The following is a 17,082-nucleotide window of genomic DNA, read 5'->3' as shown; positions in this document are numbered from 1 at the left end:
CAGAGCAAGAGTCTCCTCTCAGAATAAAGAAAATAGTCCACCAAACTGGCCAAGACTATATAATTACAACACTATGCACAACGAAGCAGCAGCCCGCAGGTTTTCCCACGATGCTTTCTTTCGCGGTTGAAGCAAATGATATAGGTATTGAATTGCTTAAATCGCACATTACCGCACTCGTGATACAGGCCCCCCTAGTACGAGTTCCAAAGACTCCCATTGGCTTCATATTTTTCTATTCAACTTGTAACCCATATATCATGGATTTTGGAAATGTTTCATATACTTTTTGATCAATAACGATTTTATAATTGACGTATTCTTCGTAAAATACAGCCTAAACTTTTTCAGTTTTTTATAAAGTTTCCAAATCTTCTTATTTCTTATTAAAGAAAATCTAGAATTAAATTATCGTGGTGAGTGCGAAAGGCAGGCAAATTAACATATTTATGTCATACTGGTAACCCTAAGTTGGACGCCATTTTGCGTGTGTGTTAAAAACTGTGAGTTTGGCGAAACGTTTTTGATTTGTGAAATAACCACTAACTTGTTTTTATTATAATGGGCGAGGATAAAGGTAAGTTCATATGCTTTTATTCGTATTGCAGCCTTAAAATGCCTCATTCCTTGTACTATAAAATCTGTTAACATTTCGTAGACCGCCGACGCAGATCACGTTCAAGGGAACAACGGCGTCGTTCGCGTTCGAGATCAAAAGAACGTAGAGAAAAGAGGAGGAGTAAATCCAGGTCACCGCAAACTAAGAGATCGCGCCGACGTAAGCCTTCCCTTTATTGGGATGTACCGCCTCCGGGTTTCGAACACATCACTCCGTTGCAATATAAAGCCATGCAAGCGGCGGGACAAATTCCGGCTAACATAGTAGCTGATACGCCACAAGCCGCTGTTCCAGTTGTGGGCTCGACTATCACTCGACAAGCACGCAGGTTGTACGTGGGCAACATACCATTCGGTGTCACCGAAGAAGAGACCATGGAGTTCTTCAATCAACAGATGCATCTGTCCGGCTTGGCACAAGCTGCTGGTAACCCAGTGCTAGCATGCCAGATAAACTTGGATAAAAACTTTGCATTCCTCGAGTTTAGGTCGATTGATGAAACCACTCAAGCTATGGCATTTGATGGCATCAATTTTAAGGGTCAAAGCTTGAAAATCCGACGGCCGCACGACTATCAACCAATGCCCGGGACAGAAAACCCATCAATTAATGTCCCCGGTGAGTTTAAAAAAAAACTAAATGTTAGCATAATATCTCTGTAGCTTTATTGTATACATAGACTCTAAGCAATATAAATATAATTTCAAATGCTGAATTATAATATATTGTGTGTAACTATAAAATAGTTTCATGTAGGTTAAGTAAAATAATAGTTGCATTTATTTTTAGCTGGTGTTATCAGTACTGTAGTTCCAGATTCACCGCACAAAATCTTTATTGGCGGTCTGCCTAACTATCTCAATGAGGATCAAGTAAGTTATTGTGGTACCTGTAATTTAAAAATGCAAACATAATTATTCCGATTTATAAAATATATGCAAGCACAAGTTAATATTTAATTTGTAATTGTTTATATTTTAGTAAAGGAAATCCTTGATAATAAAAAAAACCACAAATAATTACAATAATAACCATCGATAATTACAATTTTCCCCAAAGTGAAACTAAGAAAAAAATTATTGACCCTCAAATATAACTCCTAGTTACTCAAGTTTCTATGCATCAAAACTAAAAAAAACGGGTTTTATGGGTCTTAAATCATTGAAGTTCATTTTCGAAATAAATTAAAATAATGATGGAATTTTAGTATTTGGTGGATTTTATACACATTAAACCCACTTAAGTTAATAAAAGTATAGAATTACTAACACTTCTTATATGTTTATTTAAAATAATCGTATAAAATGTCTTGGTTGAACTACATTTAGTTGCAAAAGTTTTGTTGATCTGGGATTCAGTCCCAGAGTTATGAGGTTAGAAGTCATTTATTAATTCGGCAATAATATATAACATTATATGTTCCAGGTCAGTACAAAGTCCACATTAAACACATTTTTGGTGAAGTTTTCTTGAACTCAATGTTAAGGGAAAAAATGCACTTATAAAGTTAAAACTTGATTTTTTACTGCACTTGATTCTACCGTTTCTGAAATTGTAATGCATATTATGCATTTTAACACATAAACAATGATAGCAAAGCTTTTCCCTGAGTCGCCTTTGGGTATTATCTATAAATAATTCAAAACAGCCTTTGTATACAGATACTGTCTAGTCAGTTCCCATAATAGAAACCTAGGAGCCTCTGCCATTTCAGGGCGAGATTCAACAGTTGACAGGGCGGGAGGAGCCAGCAGTGAGCCGCGAATTTTTTGATCCATTTCAGGAATTTTCAGGTACCCCTATCTGGGACAGGCGTGAACGCTTCACGCTCTATATATTCACAAACAACTCACTGATAGTTTGCTTTCTGCCCCTCCCTAGCTTAGATTTGGCACATTCGCGGCCCGCGTGTCACTGTTGTCTCTCATTCTCACCTATACGTCTTGTACTTGAACGAGACGTCGGCACAACAAGGCAAGTCTCCTCCGTTCACATCTGATTGTAACATGCGGCTAGACACAGGTCAGATTCAATTAATTCATAAGTTTGCTGCCTTTGTTTAGCAAATTTAACGGGAACTGTAACATGTCTTACAACTTATACAAGTGACATTAGAAACTTATGTTGTATTATTGTATTCTATTTAAATATTTATACAAAAAAAAGTGTATTGTTGTACTCTTTGAAATGTTACAAATGTACTGCTGTGCAGGTAAAGGAACTTCTGATGTCATTTGGCCAGCTGCGAGCCTTCAACTTGGTAAAGGATTCCTCAACAGGCCTGAGCAAGGGCTATGCTTTTGCCGAATATGTTGATATATCAATGACTGATCAGGTACATAAATCGTTCTTCATCCAAAAAAATGAAGTACTTAGATTTTAGGATACATTAATACCTTGTGTATCTCGTAGGCTATTGCGGGTCTGAATGGTATGCAGCTGGGAGATAAGAAGCTTATTGTTCAACGTGCAAGTATTGGAGCTAAGAATTCAACATTGGGTGAGTTTTCATAAACCCCAAAGTTGATTTATAAGTAGAGTTGTGTAGATTAGAAATGTAGTAGTAGCAATTAAATTTATATCTTATTTGTATATATTCGAATTTTACTATAGATTAAGATTATATTTTATTGCTTAGAGTCAAAAGCACAGTTGTAACAACATTTTAACTAAAAAAACTTCAATCAACAATATTACTAGATATGCTGTCAGTTGTCAAAAAGTGTCCTTGATAAATAAGATCACCCACAATTTGGGAACCAATTGTTGTTAAGTTTGCTAGTGAAAAATGCTATTGTGAGTGTGCTTAATATCCAAAAAATCAACAAAAGTGATGGAATTCCTTAATTTAAGTAACAACATACATTTAATTTATAATAACTTATATTCATTATTTTAAGTATAGCTTTAAGTACCTATAAGGAAAAGTCTAACACTTTTTCACTTCGATTATATATGCCAACTGCACATCTAATACATTATTGAATGAAGATGAAATAGAAGTTAATTCATGATTGAAAGTTCTGCCTGATAGCTGGCTTTTTTTTTCTTAGAACCATTGTATGGGGTATGCATAAATTGCATTCAAAAACACATGTATTTGTGATCTTGAATGAATTTCTCTTACATACACCATTTTCTTTTGTTATTTCCTGTTTTTTTCAAGTAGTGATCAGATTCTGCTCTAGTTTTTTAAACTTTAGTGTTACAAATTTTGTTATTGGTTTAATTGGTCTGTTCAAGTATCGCATCGTAACTTTTTTGGACCAATTTTTTTTTTGTAATTTATTAAAATATTTGACATTGCAAGTTGTCTTAAACTGTCAATGTAAGGAAGAGATTCACAACCTATGACCTTAAGTTTAGTAAGACTTAAGTTTTTGTTGTTTAATGAGGTTCTTACAAAATTATTAATATTTCATGAATCAAATTCCTAAAACCTTTATTGTATTTTATTATTCTGCTACAACAGCAAGGTCCAAATAATAAAATACACAGATTTTTCTAGAAATCTACTAGTCTCAGACTAGACATGGTTTTCCTTTAAGGCCAAAACTATAAACCCAATATATGGGTTTAAAATCAACATTTCCAACTAAAAGTGTACCCTAAGTATTTATTATAAGTGGTAATTTTGTCTTAGCAATGACGGGCGCGGCGCCAGTAACTCTTCAAGTGGCGGGCCTGACGCTGGCGGGCGCAGGCCCGGCCACTGAGGTGCTTTGCCTACTCAACATGGTGACACCTGACGAGCTTCGTGACGAGGAGGAATATGAGGATATCCTCGAGGACATAAAGTAAGCAATAATACATACACCAGCTATTAGCTGTGATAGAGTGGTTCAGGACTTGAGATGATGTGCATTTTAAACAATAAAATATCACTGGAAAACATGAGGAAACCTGCATGCCTGATAGTTCTCCATAATGTTCTCAAAGGTGTGTGGAGTCCATCAATCCACACTGGGCCCTACTCCTCCACTGGTTGAGTATGGCTTAAACCCTTCTCATTGTGGGAAGAGAGCCATGCCCTGTACTTGACCCGTAAGGGGTTGATATGATGATGACTAGTTTATGGCCAACAAAGCCAAAAAATTTGTGACAAATTTCTCATCTGCTTTTTATTTGGGCTTGTAAAGTTAAGCAGGAAACCTTTTATCTCCAAAATAAAAATATCTTTTGGATGCAAACGAATTCTATCCAAAATCTTACCAAGATCAATTAAGTGGTTAGCAATTTCTTCACAATAGGTTCAATGGTTGAGCCAATATCTAATGTTTGATAGCATATCTTTAAGGTTATAGTATCACAAAAGTAATTTTTTTGTATACAACTTTGACTTCATTGAATGCATTTATATTTTGTCTTATGGTAGATAGCCTGTCTATTGAATTGTTGTACACCCAGGGTGGTCATTTTCTGGCATATAAACAAATATACCTATACCTTTCGTATTATTAGATATGGTAAATTAATCCAATATTCTTGTTTTCAGGGAGGAATGTAATAAATATGGTTGTGTGCGTAGTATAGAAATTCCTCGTCCAATTGAAGGCGTTGAAGTACCTGGATGCGGAAAGGTGTGTATGATATCCACTAAACATTGCGTTTTAAGCAATATAATACAATCACTATATACAGATACTCATTTAGCATGGCTAGCATGGGCAGGAGAGATTTATATCCTCGGGGAAAGGATGAAAATGTAAATAAAAATGTACACAGGTGGACATGTTCATTATATCATGTGTCAGGGATATAATTTTTGTCTCCTGCACTGCTAGCATGGACATGAATCAATTATATCCCCGGGGACGGAATACAAATTTATCTTCTCCCACAGCTTTATTAACTCTCAGAGCACTGGCGCACAAGTGGAAATAATATCCAAATAACATATGTGTAATAATAAACGGTTAGTTAACCTTTCCTATTCCATGGTCCCGTGCTTTAGCAGGTGGACACGTTAATTATATCCCTTTTCAGGGGATATAATTTCTGTTATCCATAAATTTTAAGAAATTATTATTTTTCACGATCAATTGTGTATCTAACGATTATTTTTTGTTCCTCTATAAGTTGTCCTACTGTAATCCCATGTGGTTTGAATTTTAAACACAATCGGTTAAATAGTTTGGCGTCACGTCATCTTATTATTTCGCGTTCTGATAAAACATGTTAAGCCTTTTTATACTAGAAAGCTCTAACTAATTTAGATGGCGAACGCGTATAATTATACCAATCGTTGCCCTGCTCTATTATAAAAACTACTATAAGGCCCCGTAATTTACCAATCAAACTGAAACTGTGAAATAGTAAGAGTGTTAATTTTTTATGTTGCTTTGTTTGAAATGACAAATTGTCGATAGTGTGAATATTTTGATTCAGACAAAACTTACATAAAGGTTTGATTGGCTCAGTGAGCAGCGACCCTGCTTTCTGAGTCCAATGCTGTGGGTACGATTCCCAAACTTGGAAAACGTTTGTGTGATGAACATTAATATTTTTTAGTGTCTGGATGTTTATCTTTATAACTATACATAAAATATTCATCAGTCATCTTAGTACCCATAACACAAGCTACGCTTACTTTTGGGCTAGATGGCATGTGTGTTATTTGTTATTATTTAATACCCGCGACTTCGTTTGCGTGGATTCAGGTGTTTTATTATCGCGGGAACTCTCTTATCTTCCGGGATAAAAGTTAACCTATGTTATTTTCCATGTCGAAGGCTACCTGCATGCCATATTTATCGAAGTCCGTTTAATGTTTTTGCGTGATTGATTAACAAACATCCACACTTTCACATTTATAATATTAGTAGTTTGAAACAAGACCTCGAACAAGTTACGTCGTCATCTTCTTTATATTTAATTAATATTATTTCCAGGTGTTCGTAGAATTCAACAGTATCGCAGATTGTCAGAAAGCTCAACAGACGCTTACCGGGAGGAAATTCAGCAATCGCGTTGTAGTCACATCATACTTCGACCCCGACAAGTATCACCGCAGAGAGTTTTAAACCATCCAACCCAACCATCACCTCAAATTAACTTTAATCTTTATGTACTCACTCAATGCAGATAATAATAAAATCGTAAAATATGACATGTTCTGTGAATGAAGTTTACCAGCACACCTGTAATAACTGAATAACACAATAAATAAGGTAATTAATTTATCTTTAAAAAATTTATTTTAGTTTCAATTTAAAACTTACAATCCTTAAATATTATAACTAAATGTTAAGATAAAAATTAACCTCTGTAAACAGACTTCAGTATCATCATAATTTCTGTTATGGCCACATTGCTGGGCACTAGCCATTTCATAGGAGCTGGATTGATTAGAGGATCCACAAGGCTTTGAGACGATATTTAATAAGTTCTTGGCATATTACCCAAATAGTGAATTTTTAGCTCAACTATGAATTGAGTCCAGTAACCTCGTCGTCCCTAGTAAATAACTAGTAAATCAAGAGAGTTAAACCAAAACAACAGAATACTCTCTAATGGTAATGCATATTCCCCGAGGATTAATGCACTGATTTAGACAGTTGAGACAGAAGCTTGTCTGTTTTTTTTGTTTTGTCGTGTATTTTTAGTGCGCAAATAAAGAGTATAAATAATACAGTCTACTGTCTAATGTATGTGGAGCTATCTTTGGTGCAAAATTTGCCATATAATATATTGTCAGGACTTCACTTTAAACTGGTACCGAAGTCTTGAGATATAATTAAACCTACGTAACTTTTTTATAAATACAGTTTAATAAAAAAAATATGCAAAATATTAACAAATATTTTGTGTTCTCGATGATTATATTAGGTTTTATTACTGTATACTGTTCAACTATACACTGTTGTCGTGCTGCATAGCTGGTTGGTAAGTATTCAACGTGCCAGTTTCTGAAGAGAGGACGAGTTTTCTCATTACAGCGTACAGTACTCCTCCGATTATTAACATTCCGATTCCAGCCAACAAACTTATTGCCCACGCCGGTACTGCGTTTCCACCTGTAAATAAGGACAATACAACCTTTCAGTTTTAATAATATTAAACGTATTAAGTTAAAAAAAAAATAGCTGTTAATAAAGATCTAAAGAATGGTCATCATTCTCAGCCTATGAGAACTTGTGTCAAAAGAAGGTATAGTCTCAGCCCAGTTATTTACGTCCAACTGAAAAATGTAGTCGTAATCGACTAGTCGAATAACAACTAAGCCAACTTACACCGGATACCTACAGCAGAACAGCATTTTTTATGTACCAAATTAATGCGTAAGTAAAAACTATGGAATACAATGAAGTTTCAGATTTTGAAATAGATAAAGATATAGAATAAAGGACTTACGGTAATATGTACGGGTCATAACTCTCCTTCCTCTGAGGATCCTTCGTCGGGCTTCGGTTTCATGAGTCAGAGTGCTCAATATCACTGTGAAATGGACAGCGAATGCATTTTTATAATATCAAAATTCATTTTTTTTTCCAAGTAGGCCCAGTTTATAAGAACTTTTGAAACTTCAAGTCAGTTATGTAGTGATTACCACCGGTTCAGAAGGCAAATTCCACCGAGAAAAGCCGGCAAGAAACTCAGCAGATTGCTCTTTTGCAACATCATTTTACAATGGAAAAAAATATACTTAATAAATTTTCTATCTTGTGAGAGATGAGAGCAGAGCCCTATAAAAATAAGCTATGTAACTGTATTTTTGCAAATTGGACAGATAGTTTCTGAGATTAGTACCAATTAGCCCCAGGATTTCAGAAAACTGGCTAATTAACGTAAGACCAATACTTATCAAATCCGACTTGGAGTAACCTACATACCTAGATTCTGGAAATAATTGGCGCAATAGAAATAAAGAACAGCAAAAACAACTATTTTTTATAAAATAAACCAGAAAAGTAAGAGAGACTGAAATCGATAGTACAATGTTTGTTATGAGACGTCAATTCTGACTCATTCCCAAAACTTCATTATTACATCCCAATCAAAAACTGGTAAAAAGTATTTTACTATTCTTCGTTTTGTTTTACGATACAACAAACTTTTCTAAATAATTGGTTTTTGGAAATTACATTTTCCGTTGTAAAGAAAATTCGTCTAGTTCTAGTTTAGCTACAAAAACGTAAGGTTACTAGGTACAAAAACTCTCAGCTTGTAATATTTTCACACAATTTGCATTGTTCTTGTATGAGAATTTCCAGTCGAATCATAGGCAACTATTGGGCAATGGAGTAGCTACTTAGGTACTACAAAAACAACTTAGATCTTTACTTACCTAACACAACTGCGAAGTAGAACAAAACTGGCTTCCTAAGTCCCATTTTGGATTTACCTTAAAACACTACGTGGAAAGCGATAGTTAATTATTATGAACCAAATTGAACAAGTGGAATCAACTATGCGACGCAAGAACGTAAAGGTGTGTTTTTCAGTATGGGACTCTTATCTATATGAGATAAGATATGTAGGTATTAGTAATACGCTGTTCCAAATAGTACATGGAGGTATTTCATAGAAGGTGGAGATTATGATTCATAAGAGTCCCGATAAGCTCGTAAATATTTCCCTGGTCCATAACTACCTTTTCAATATTAATAATAGAGTTCAGTGAAAGAACCACTAAATGCTTTACCGAACTTTAATTGCTATTTTTCACTATTACTCAACAATTAACGTACCCAGTAAGACGGTAAAGTTTAGCTCTATCAGAAAAAGGGTTCTAAATAACGGGTAACATTTAAACTGATGAAAAATTGAGTATTCGTTACTACGTTAGTTTTTCGTAACCTTGAAGAAACGTATAACTAAACGTTTTCTCTCAAGCTACTGAATCCTCAGTAAACGCACCAACCCAACATTTATTATCAACTCCAGTGAGCTTATAAATGAAAGAGTCAAGAGTGGTAGTTCCTTTTAAACAATTGTCAAAAAAATTTAACCAGAGCGAAATCTAAAGACGTCTCCTATCAGAATGAAAAGGACTGAGGCGTTATAGTCACGCCACGTCAGTCCACGCTGGCCAAGTGGTAATGTTAGACTTTACACGCCTTGGAAAGATTAAATAAACCAAAGTAGTTAAGTTTAAAAACTTTTTTATTTATTAATCTAGTTACTTAACTATTGATACATAAATTCACTATAGTAATGCAAACTATTCTTTATCTTTAAATATGTTTTTAAGGTCAGCCTCTGCCAAAACTTTAGCAGTCACTGAATCTGGAATCTTTGTGACCACTTTGTAGGTTTCTGTAGTAGCTTGACGCGCATTTCCAACGGCTTCAGCAGATTTCTGGACTAGTTCTTCTTCCGCAACGCCTTCGGACTGTAGCTGCTGGTATTTTTGTACGAGTTTTTTAGTTTGGGTCTCTCCAGTCAAACTGAGCATATTGACATTTAACCCATGACCTTTCGCGTGGAATTTCCTATAAATAAAAAAATAACTTTAAATGTTTACATTTAGGTACCAATAAAATCCATTCAAAACTACCAAACTATCATAAAATGTTGACAAATAAAATATTACTAAATAGTTAGGCGTTCGACAATCTATTACTAACAGATATTGTTTTGTCGTAGGTAGGTAACTAGTTAACTACTATGTATGTCTCGAAACTTTTTTTAAGTGATATAACTTTAGACCAGGGCGCGTTTGGAACCCTAGTAGATTTATGCGTAAGATTGCGACCGTAGTTATCACCATTCTCTATCACCTTACAATTATTACCTAAACATAGTATGTATGAACGCTTCATAAATGCGTGTGATAGGCCTACATTGGGCCTACATAAATAACGAATGTTTTAATTTGAAATAACGCGTAAGCTCAGGGCGACCAAAAGCTTAGCAACTTTACATGCAATTTGTTTTTGATTTTGTAGTTTGCGCTACAAAACAAGTTAGAAATTGTAATATATTGTCATACATACGCCCTTATTACATCTTCTTTATAAAGAATTGGTTTGATAGTCAGGTTTTCCGGCTTGGGTCTGGCGTACTTTGGTTCTACTGTTGGCGGGAAGGCTTTGTATACGTCAAACCACAACGGTCTATCATCCGGCCTTATTGCTCCTCGTAATAGGAGACCCTCCGCCCTAGAAACAAAAAAAAAAGTTACCAGGTAGATAGATATACGTGTAGATAAAAACCGAAATAATACATCACAGGCTTTAGAGGTACTCTATGTACTGTCTGTCTGGAGACTTATTTGTGACACCGATAACCTAATAGTTTTTGAGTAAACCACTGCCATAGTTTTTAATGAAAGAAATGAGATTCAGCCCCAAATAACATGCAAATTTAAAATCATGTGACTCCTGTCACTATATTAGGTAAGCGTCGCGTAGCGTAGGTAATATGCACGTGTTAGTCTTTTATCTTCTATAGGGTTGTCATAAGTATAACACTTACAATGTTTGAATTTGTTTTTTGAAAAAAAAAATATGCATCCTTCAATATTATTTCGAGTAGTAGTTTTATTATATACATCAAAGATGTTCCTTAAAGGATAGGATTGAGGTGTCAAAATTTACTTCACAAAATGTATTTTGTGCGCAGATTTCAATGACATACATAATAAGGGCATTTATTAAATTTAGGTTAGGTTAGGAGCCAATTTTGTGTTGCGATTGTGTGCGAAAGTGTTTCCGCATCTCCGTCGCCAGGCGGTGTATTGGATCTCCGTTTAGTCGAAAGAAGAGTGTCCGTGCATGTATCCACGAGGACCCAACAATCTTTTTACTTTTTGGTTTTCGCAAAAATAACGTTAAAATAAAAAAAAAAAAAAACAGCGTAGCTTAAAAGTTTATTTATATTAAGAATGCTAAGGTTTCAGTAGTAATAATACATTTTTAAGGCAGAAATACAATTAAAAGTTATTCTGCATTGCTCGGAAGAAAGATTTTTGTAAGTTCTCCCATTCACTGCGCTTCGTTTCGGATATTAGTTTCTGTTTTAACTTGTTAATGTCTTCTTCTAAAACGCTTCCTAACTTTTCTGTTTCGGCTCTATGCTCCGCTTCCGTTTCCTCACACCTGCATAAAATATAGTTAATAATTTCTGTAACTGGGTTTTTCAAGTTTTGATTAGTTACAAGGTACCAGCCGGGAATAAGGAGTAGTTCACGGGCGCGGCCCTCACTTGCTCCGAAGAGTACATCAATCCGTAGGTCCAGATTATTATCACTAAAATATGATAATAAATAATCGTTAATCTGATAACGGAGGTGGGGGTGGGCTCTGAAACTGGAAAGATACAAACCTACAAACGAATCGAATACAAAACCTCATTTATAAATTTGGGTAAAACAGCGATTTTAATCAACTTTCACTCAAAAAAATAATATAATCTTTACTCTTTCTTAAATGTCGCAAAGACGCCTTTGAACGCTTTTAGTTTATCCTTATGAGCAGCTGTAGTCTGCTGCATACATTTCATTAAACATCCTGTCAGCTGTTCCAACTTCTGAACGTTCTCTTTAAGAACATCGTTATCGGCGTCCAAGTTTGTTACGACTTCAGTTAGATCCTTCAGCAAACTATCATCAATTTGCTTCCTAAAATGTAAACAGAATAAGAATATATATTTCTTGTGTGTGTATGTCACTGAACTCTTCCTAAACGGCTGGGCCGATTTGAATGAATTTTTCGGTATGCGTTTGGGTGGCACCCTGGATGGTTTAGATTCACAAATCAGCTCGACAGATGGCGCTGGGGCCCGACAAACGGCAAATCTTCACTTTCACTATGGAGGGTAGAGGTAAGGAGAGTCATCTTATATGGGAGAAAAGTTGAAAAAGTGTCCAGTGTATGCGCTAAATAACAGTTCAAAAATCCTCCACAATGGCGCTGGTGGATGCACAGGGTATGGTATGAATGTAGCAATCGTAGATGAATTGAAGTATGCCGAGTTAAAAAATTTAATGTCATTATCGACTAAAGTAGTTAATTATTGAGAATTTCAACAACTTACGTTGTACAAAATATTGTGGTAAATATAACCTTACTTCCTTGTATCTCCATACTTCCTTGTTTATTTTTCAAGCCTACTCTAACAATATTTATATTTGGCGCTTCTTTTAAGAGTTACCCTGATGCAAATGTGGCGCCATCCTAATTTAATACATTTTGACGACACTTTTTCACATACACAGATGACTCTCCTTACCTCTACCCTCCATAACTTTCACTGGATTGGTTTTATAGAGCAGTTGATTCGGTATTAACCCTTTTAATACCTCTCACTTCAATATTAAATCGCGCCTGGCAGATTAATGATGATATTTAAGAAATAAGTAGGAACTGGAAGTAGCTTTAGACTTACCTCACTTGAAGTTGGCGGTTCATAACATTCAACGTTTTTTGGCGCGATTCTCCGCAAGCATCAAAACCAACAAACATTTTTTGCTTCTTAGCAGGAGTTGCCTTAATATCGGAAACGCTATTAAATCCTTTCTCTTTAACTTGTCGTTTAACTTTTTTGGTTTTTGGTGAACCATTGATATATTGAGAGTGATTAAGTAAATCGTTAAGGTCTTCTGCCATGAATTTAGATTTAGTTGTCTTTTTAAAGGTCGACATTTGGTTATAGTGAGTAAATGAATACGAAACTTTTACAAATGAACCTCAAAGAGAGTCAACATGGAGTCAATAGTTGAAAAATGTCGAAAAACCCCAAAATTTTTAAAGAAATTTCCCGCTCTTTTTTTTCTTTTTCTTCCCCATAGGGAAAAGGCAAAGGTATATCAACATACAGCTATGTCTTCATTGTTATCTTATTTGATTGTAAGGCATAAAGTCTTGTCTTCAGTACAGTAATTTTTATTAGAGTAGTTCTTGAAAGCCCTTGAATAGTGCGTGGGATAATCTTTGGTGGTTTATAAATCTCTGAAAATTTTTCAGTGAATGGAAAAAAAGGCGGAAATCCCCGAAGCGAAAAGGCGATTCCAAACATCCACACACAATTTCACACATTAAATCCCGATTTCCCTCACTATTGATGCCTCCGCGCTCCGGAGCCTCTGCGAATATCGAAGACATCCTCGGAATCTAAAGGCTCGATGGACTCCCTTGCATTCCCTTTTCTTACGTCTCCTCCTCAAATCGAAATTAGACATTTTGTAATCGGTGCAATCTCGTCATACGATTTTTAATGAATCTTTTTATATTTTATCTATATTCCAAGACATTAGAATATTATCAATGCGAAAGTGTGTTTCTTTGTTTGTCTTTACCTTACGCCCTAACTAAGCAACCAATGAACTTGATTGTTGGCATAGAGTGAGTTCAAAGAACGGAGAATAACATAGGCTACTTTTAGGGGTTTTGAAAAGGACGCAGTTAAATAACACGGGTGAAAGTGTGTTTGTTTGTCCTCCCTTAGAAAGCAATTGTCTTTATTTGTGGTATAGTTTGTTACAAGGACGGAGAGTAACATAGGGATAACTTTTAGTCCCAGAAAAACATCAGTTTCCGAAGGGTCATTCGTAAAGTTGGTTTGACGGCCGATTGGCGCAGTGGGCAGCGACCCTGCTTTCTGAGTCAAATGCCGTGGGTTCGATTGTTGTTTTTCCGAGTCTGGGTGTTTATCTATATATTATAAGTATTTATGTATACTATTGATAAAAAATATTCATCAGTCATCTTAGTACCCATAACACAAGCTACGCTTACTTTGGGACTAGATGGCGATGTGTGTTTTGTCGTAGTATATTTACCTATTTATTTTATTTATTTAAAGTTTGCTCCATTAACAAAACCACCAATCGACTATATTATTACCATTGAGATAGGTCACAGGACAGGATATCTTTTGTTCTGGAAATCATTCTTTGTCACAGTGGGTACTAGCTAATGGTAATATAAGTCTTAATCTGAATATAAATTAAATCGATATAAATTTAAATCTAATTTATTTCTTATCCTATTATAAATAATATTTAATAACAAATGAAATTAAAAATTAGTATGCATGGCCTTCATGAAGTACTTCTGTAAATTCTCCCGTTCACTGCGCTTGGTCTCCAAAATTAATTTCTGTTTCAAGTTGTAAACATCTTCTTCTAACTCTGCACCCAAATTGTCCATTTCACCTCTTTGCTCTATATCAGTTTCCTCATATCTGTGTTATTACAAAGATAAATGCTTATTATTGTGATTTTATAATTACAAATTTTAGTTGCTCAAAAGACAACAGAGAGTTGCTTTTGAACAGACTTTATAATTTTACTTTTCAGCGTCATTCAAAGGTGTAACTGTAAGTGCTCAATGTGCAGTATACAGTACAATATGTTGGTGGGCTCAAGATGCAGATTAGAACTAAGAAATTGTTTTGAGTAAACTTTCTTTTACTAATGTTGCATTACTTAATATACACAATACACATTGCCATCTAGCCCTAATAAAGCTTCCATTATGGGTACTGATAACTGACTTTTTTTTCGATAAATAATACACATAAACATAGGTATTTTTGTGTATTATTCAATTAAAAAAATATATGCACACATAAACACCCAGACATTAAAAATCAATCAAGTCCATCACACAAAAATTTACCAGTTGTGAATCTAACCCACAGCCTCAGACTCAGAAAGCAGTGTCATTGGCCACTGTGCCAATCAGGCACCAACAATATGTATAGCCATAATCCCAAACCTCAAGATAAAAAATCTGCATCTTAAAAATTCCAGAATCTTGTTCAGAGACAGTTTTTAGGAAAGTACAAAAGGTTCAAAAGGTTTAAGGAACATTGATACAAAACCCATTAATTACTTTTTTTTAAACATTGCATGAAGTTCTTTAAATGCTTTAAGTTTTTGCTTATACGCAATGGTTGATTGCTGTACACATTTCAAAAAAGACCCAGTAAGATGTTCTAACTTCTGTTCGTTTTCTTTCAAAGCATTGTAATCAGCTTCAAAATCTTCAATGGCTTCAGATAAGTTCTTCAACATTTTCTCATTTATATGTTTTCTAAAATGTAACAATTGATATATTATAATAATTAAAAATATGTTCTAAATTCTAGCAGTGAATTAAATTTATTTTAATAATTAATTGAACATAACAATATACTTTGGATTTTATGTGCTATTTCAACTATTGTGACAGCAATTTTAGAACATATTAGTTGAAAGCACTATGTTTATGTTTTGATGTTTGGACTAGTGGTTGTAGGAAGGATTAGGATTGACATTGAATAAGGATACAGGCATGACAAGGGTCAATTTGTAAATCAGATATAGTTTGTATATTAGAGATAGTTTTATGTTTAGAAAATAGGTTTGTTAACCTTGGTGTGGTGATTGGAATGATTTTTAGCAATTTACTCCTTTGTGAAAAATTCATTTTATGTCCCATGGAAGGGGATAAGAATATTTTTAGACTTTCCAATTTAGTTAAGTGCAGATATATGGAATTGCAACCATTGTATCAGTACACAAAGAAATGGGTATTAAGAAACAGACAAATTCAATTTTGAGTACTTGCCTGGCATCCAGCTGCCGATTCATTACATTCAATGTCTTCTGTCTTGATTCTCCACAAGCTTCAATACTTTCATTATTTTTTTTCTTTTTAGCTGCAGGCGGATTGGTATCAGATAAATTAGGCATTTCTGACTTTGTTGTGTCTGCACGCTGTCTTTTTTCCTTTTTTTTATTCTTTGGTGAATCATTCAAGAATTCAGAGTCAGTAAGAAAATCATCTAGGTCGTCCGACATGAATTTAGATGTAGATTTTTTCATAGGTGGCATTTTTATCACAAATCAAGGCGATTCCCAAAAGGTACAGGCTACTCTACGTTAAACTATGAAACAAATCGACGTTTTACCGCGATATGTTAACTCCAAAGAATTTCCCGCGAAAAAAAGACGAAAAGTTTGCAGACTTGCAGTAAATTTAAATAAAGAAAACGATAAATTTACTTTTTCTAAAACGCAGGCAAAGGAAGTGTAATTTTGTACGTTTTGGTTTTACTTACCTAGAAAATATGGTGCCAATCCTTTCTAATCTACTCGTTGCCATTGCACTGAATAATATATAGAAATATTAAATGGAAAAGAGATACTCGATTAAGATTGTAGAGGTTAGATTTGAGGTTGTTCAATGTATATTTATTTTTTGACGCTTGGCAGTTCTCACTTCTCATTTTACCGACATTAGACCACAGAATACAAAATAATGTTATGACAGTATGAGCAAAAATTTTCGCATCCGTTTTATCAGTCATGCTGTTATATAGTGCATCTTTTCTTTCTTTTTGTACAAAAAACCAGCCAAGTGCGAGTCGGACTCGCTCATAAAGGGTAAGATAAGGGATCTGTAGGTACTATCTATAAAACTGCAATAATCATGTCTTTTGTATGAGAATCCCTTTCCCTTTTTATTTTTTGTAGCGCGCGCCTCCCTGGAGGATTCGGCAGGGACCATGCTAACGGCGACGATGAGATCTGC

At 34.8% G+C, this 17,082-nt stretch overlaps 4 protein-coding genes across 4 annotated transcripts; 1 reads left to right on the top strand and 3 right to left on the bottom strand.

Annotated features, from left to right (window-relative positions):
- Positions 1-458: 458 nt before the first annotated feature.
- On the top strand, positions 459-6,814 carry LOC120629225 (splicing factor U2AF 50 kDa subunit). Its single transcript, XM_039898092.1, has 8 exons — positions 459-577; positions 659-1,237; positions 1,409-1,491; positions 2,832-2,954; positions 3,032-3,119; positions 4,263-4,416; positions 5,115-5,199; positions 6,511-6,814. Exons 1-8 carry the CDS (start codon positions 562-564, stop codon positions 6,640-6,642), a joined length of 1,260 nt encoding a protein of 419 aa, XP_039754026.1. The 5' UTR covers positions 459-561; the 3' UTR covers positions 6,643-6,814.
- Positions 6,815-6,842: 28 nt separating this feature from the next.
- Positions 6,843-9,055, bottom strand: LOC120629224. Its single transcript, XM_039898091.1, has 3 exons — positions 8,907-9,055; positions 7,973-8,056; positions 6,843-7,635 (listed from the first exon to the last, which is right to left on the bottom strand). The coding sequence occupies exons 1-3, from the start codon at positions 8,950-8,952 to the stop codon at positions 7,472-7,474; spliced, it is 294 nt and encodes a 97-aa protein (XP_039754025.1). The 5' UTR covers positions 8,953-9,055; the 3' UTR covers positions 6,843-7,471.
- Positions 9,056-9,706: 651 nt separating this feature from the next.
- LOC120629614 (28S ribosomal protein S23, mitochondrial) lies at positions 9,707-16,777 on the bottom strand. Its single transcript, XM_039898601.1, has 3 exons — positions 16,610-16,777; positions 10,558-10,722; positions 9,707-10,053 (listed from the first exon to the last, which is right to left on the bottom strand). The coding sequence occupies exons 1-3, from the start codon at positions 16,651-16,653 to the stop codon at positions 9,783-9,785; spliced, it is 480 nt and encodes a 159-aa protein (XP_039754535.1). The 5' UTR covers positions 16,654-16,777; the 3' UTR covers positions 9,707-9,782.
- LOC120629615 lies at positions 11,462-13,260 on the bottom strand. Its single transcript, XM_039898602.1, has 3 exons — positions 12,950-13,260; positions 11,982-12,182; positions 11,462-11,661 (listed from the first exon to the last, which is right to left on the bottom strand). The coding sequence occupies exons 1-3, from the start codon at positions 13,204-13,206 to the stop codon at positions 11,496-11,498; spliced, it is 624 nt and encodes a 207-aa protein (XP_039754536.1). The 5' UTR covers positions 13,207-13,260; the 3' UTR covers positions 11,462-11,495.
- Positions 16,778-17,082: the final 305 nt, after the last annotated feature.

This window comes from Pararge aegeria, chromosome 14, assembly GCF_905163445.1.
Source record: "Pararge aegeria chromosome 14, ilParAegt1.1, whole genome shotgun sequence".
NCBI lineage: Eukaryota > Metazoa > Arthropoda > Insecta > Lepidoptera > Nymphalidae > Pararge > Pararge aegeria.
Note: the sequence above shows the minus strand (reverse complement) of the source record. Positions and strands in the feature narration are given on the sequence as shown.

Excerpts from the sequence above, each read along its gene's own strand:
- LOC120629225 (XM_039898092.1), top strand. Across the intron at positions 2,955-3,031 it reads ATATATCAATGACTGATCAG|GCTATTGCGGGTCTGAATGG; the intron begins GTACATAAATCG and ends TGTATCTCGTAG. Across the intron at positions 3,120-4,262 it reads AGCTAAGAATTCAACATTGG|CAATGACGGGCGCGGCGCCA; the intron begins GTGAGTTTTCAT and ends ATTTTGTCTTAG.
- LOC120629224 (XM_039898091.1), bottom strand. The coding sequence starts at position 8,952 with ATGGGACTTAGGAAGCCAGTTTTGTTCTACTTCGCAGTTGTGTTAG. Across the intron at positions 8,057-8,906 it reads CTACTTCGCAGTTGTGTTAG|TGATATTGAGCACTCTGACT; the intron begins GTAAGTAAAGAT and ends TCCATTTCACAG. Across the intron at positions 7,636-7,972 it reads TATGACCCGTACATATTACC|GTGGAAACGCAGTACCGGCG; the intron begins GTAAGTCCTTTA and ends CCTTATTTACAG.
- LOC120629615 (XM_039898602.1), bottom strand. The coding sequence starts at position 13,206 with ATGTCGACCTTTAAAAAGACAACTAAATCTAAATTCATGGCAGAAGAC. Across the intron at positions 12,183-12,949 it reads AACCGCCAACTTCAAGTGAG|GAAGCAAATTGATGATAGTT; the intron begins GTAAGTCTAAAG and ends TTTACATTTTAG. Across the intron at positions 11,662-11,981 it reads TTTGCGACATTTAAGAAAGA|GTGTGAGGAAACGGAAGCGG; the intron begins GTAAAGATTATA and ends TATTTTATGCAG.
- LOC120629614 (XM_039898601.1), bottom strand. The coding sequence starts at position 16,653 with ATGGCAACGAGTAGATTAGAAAGGATTGGCACCATATTTTCTAG. Across the intron at positions 10,723-16,609 it reads ATTGGCACCATATTTTCTAG|GGCGGAGGGTCTCCTATTAC; the intron begins GTAAGTAAAACC and ends TTTTGTTTCTAG. Across the intron at positions 10,054-10,557 it reads AAAGAAGATGTAATAAGGGC|GAAATTCCACGCGAAAGGTC; the intron begins GTATGTATGACA and ends TTTTATTTATAG.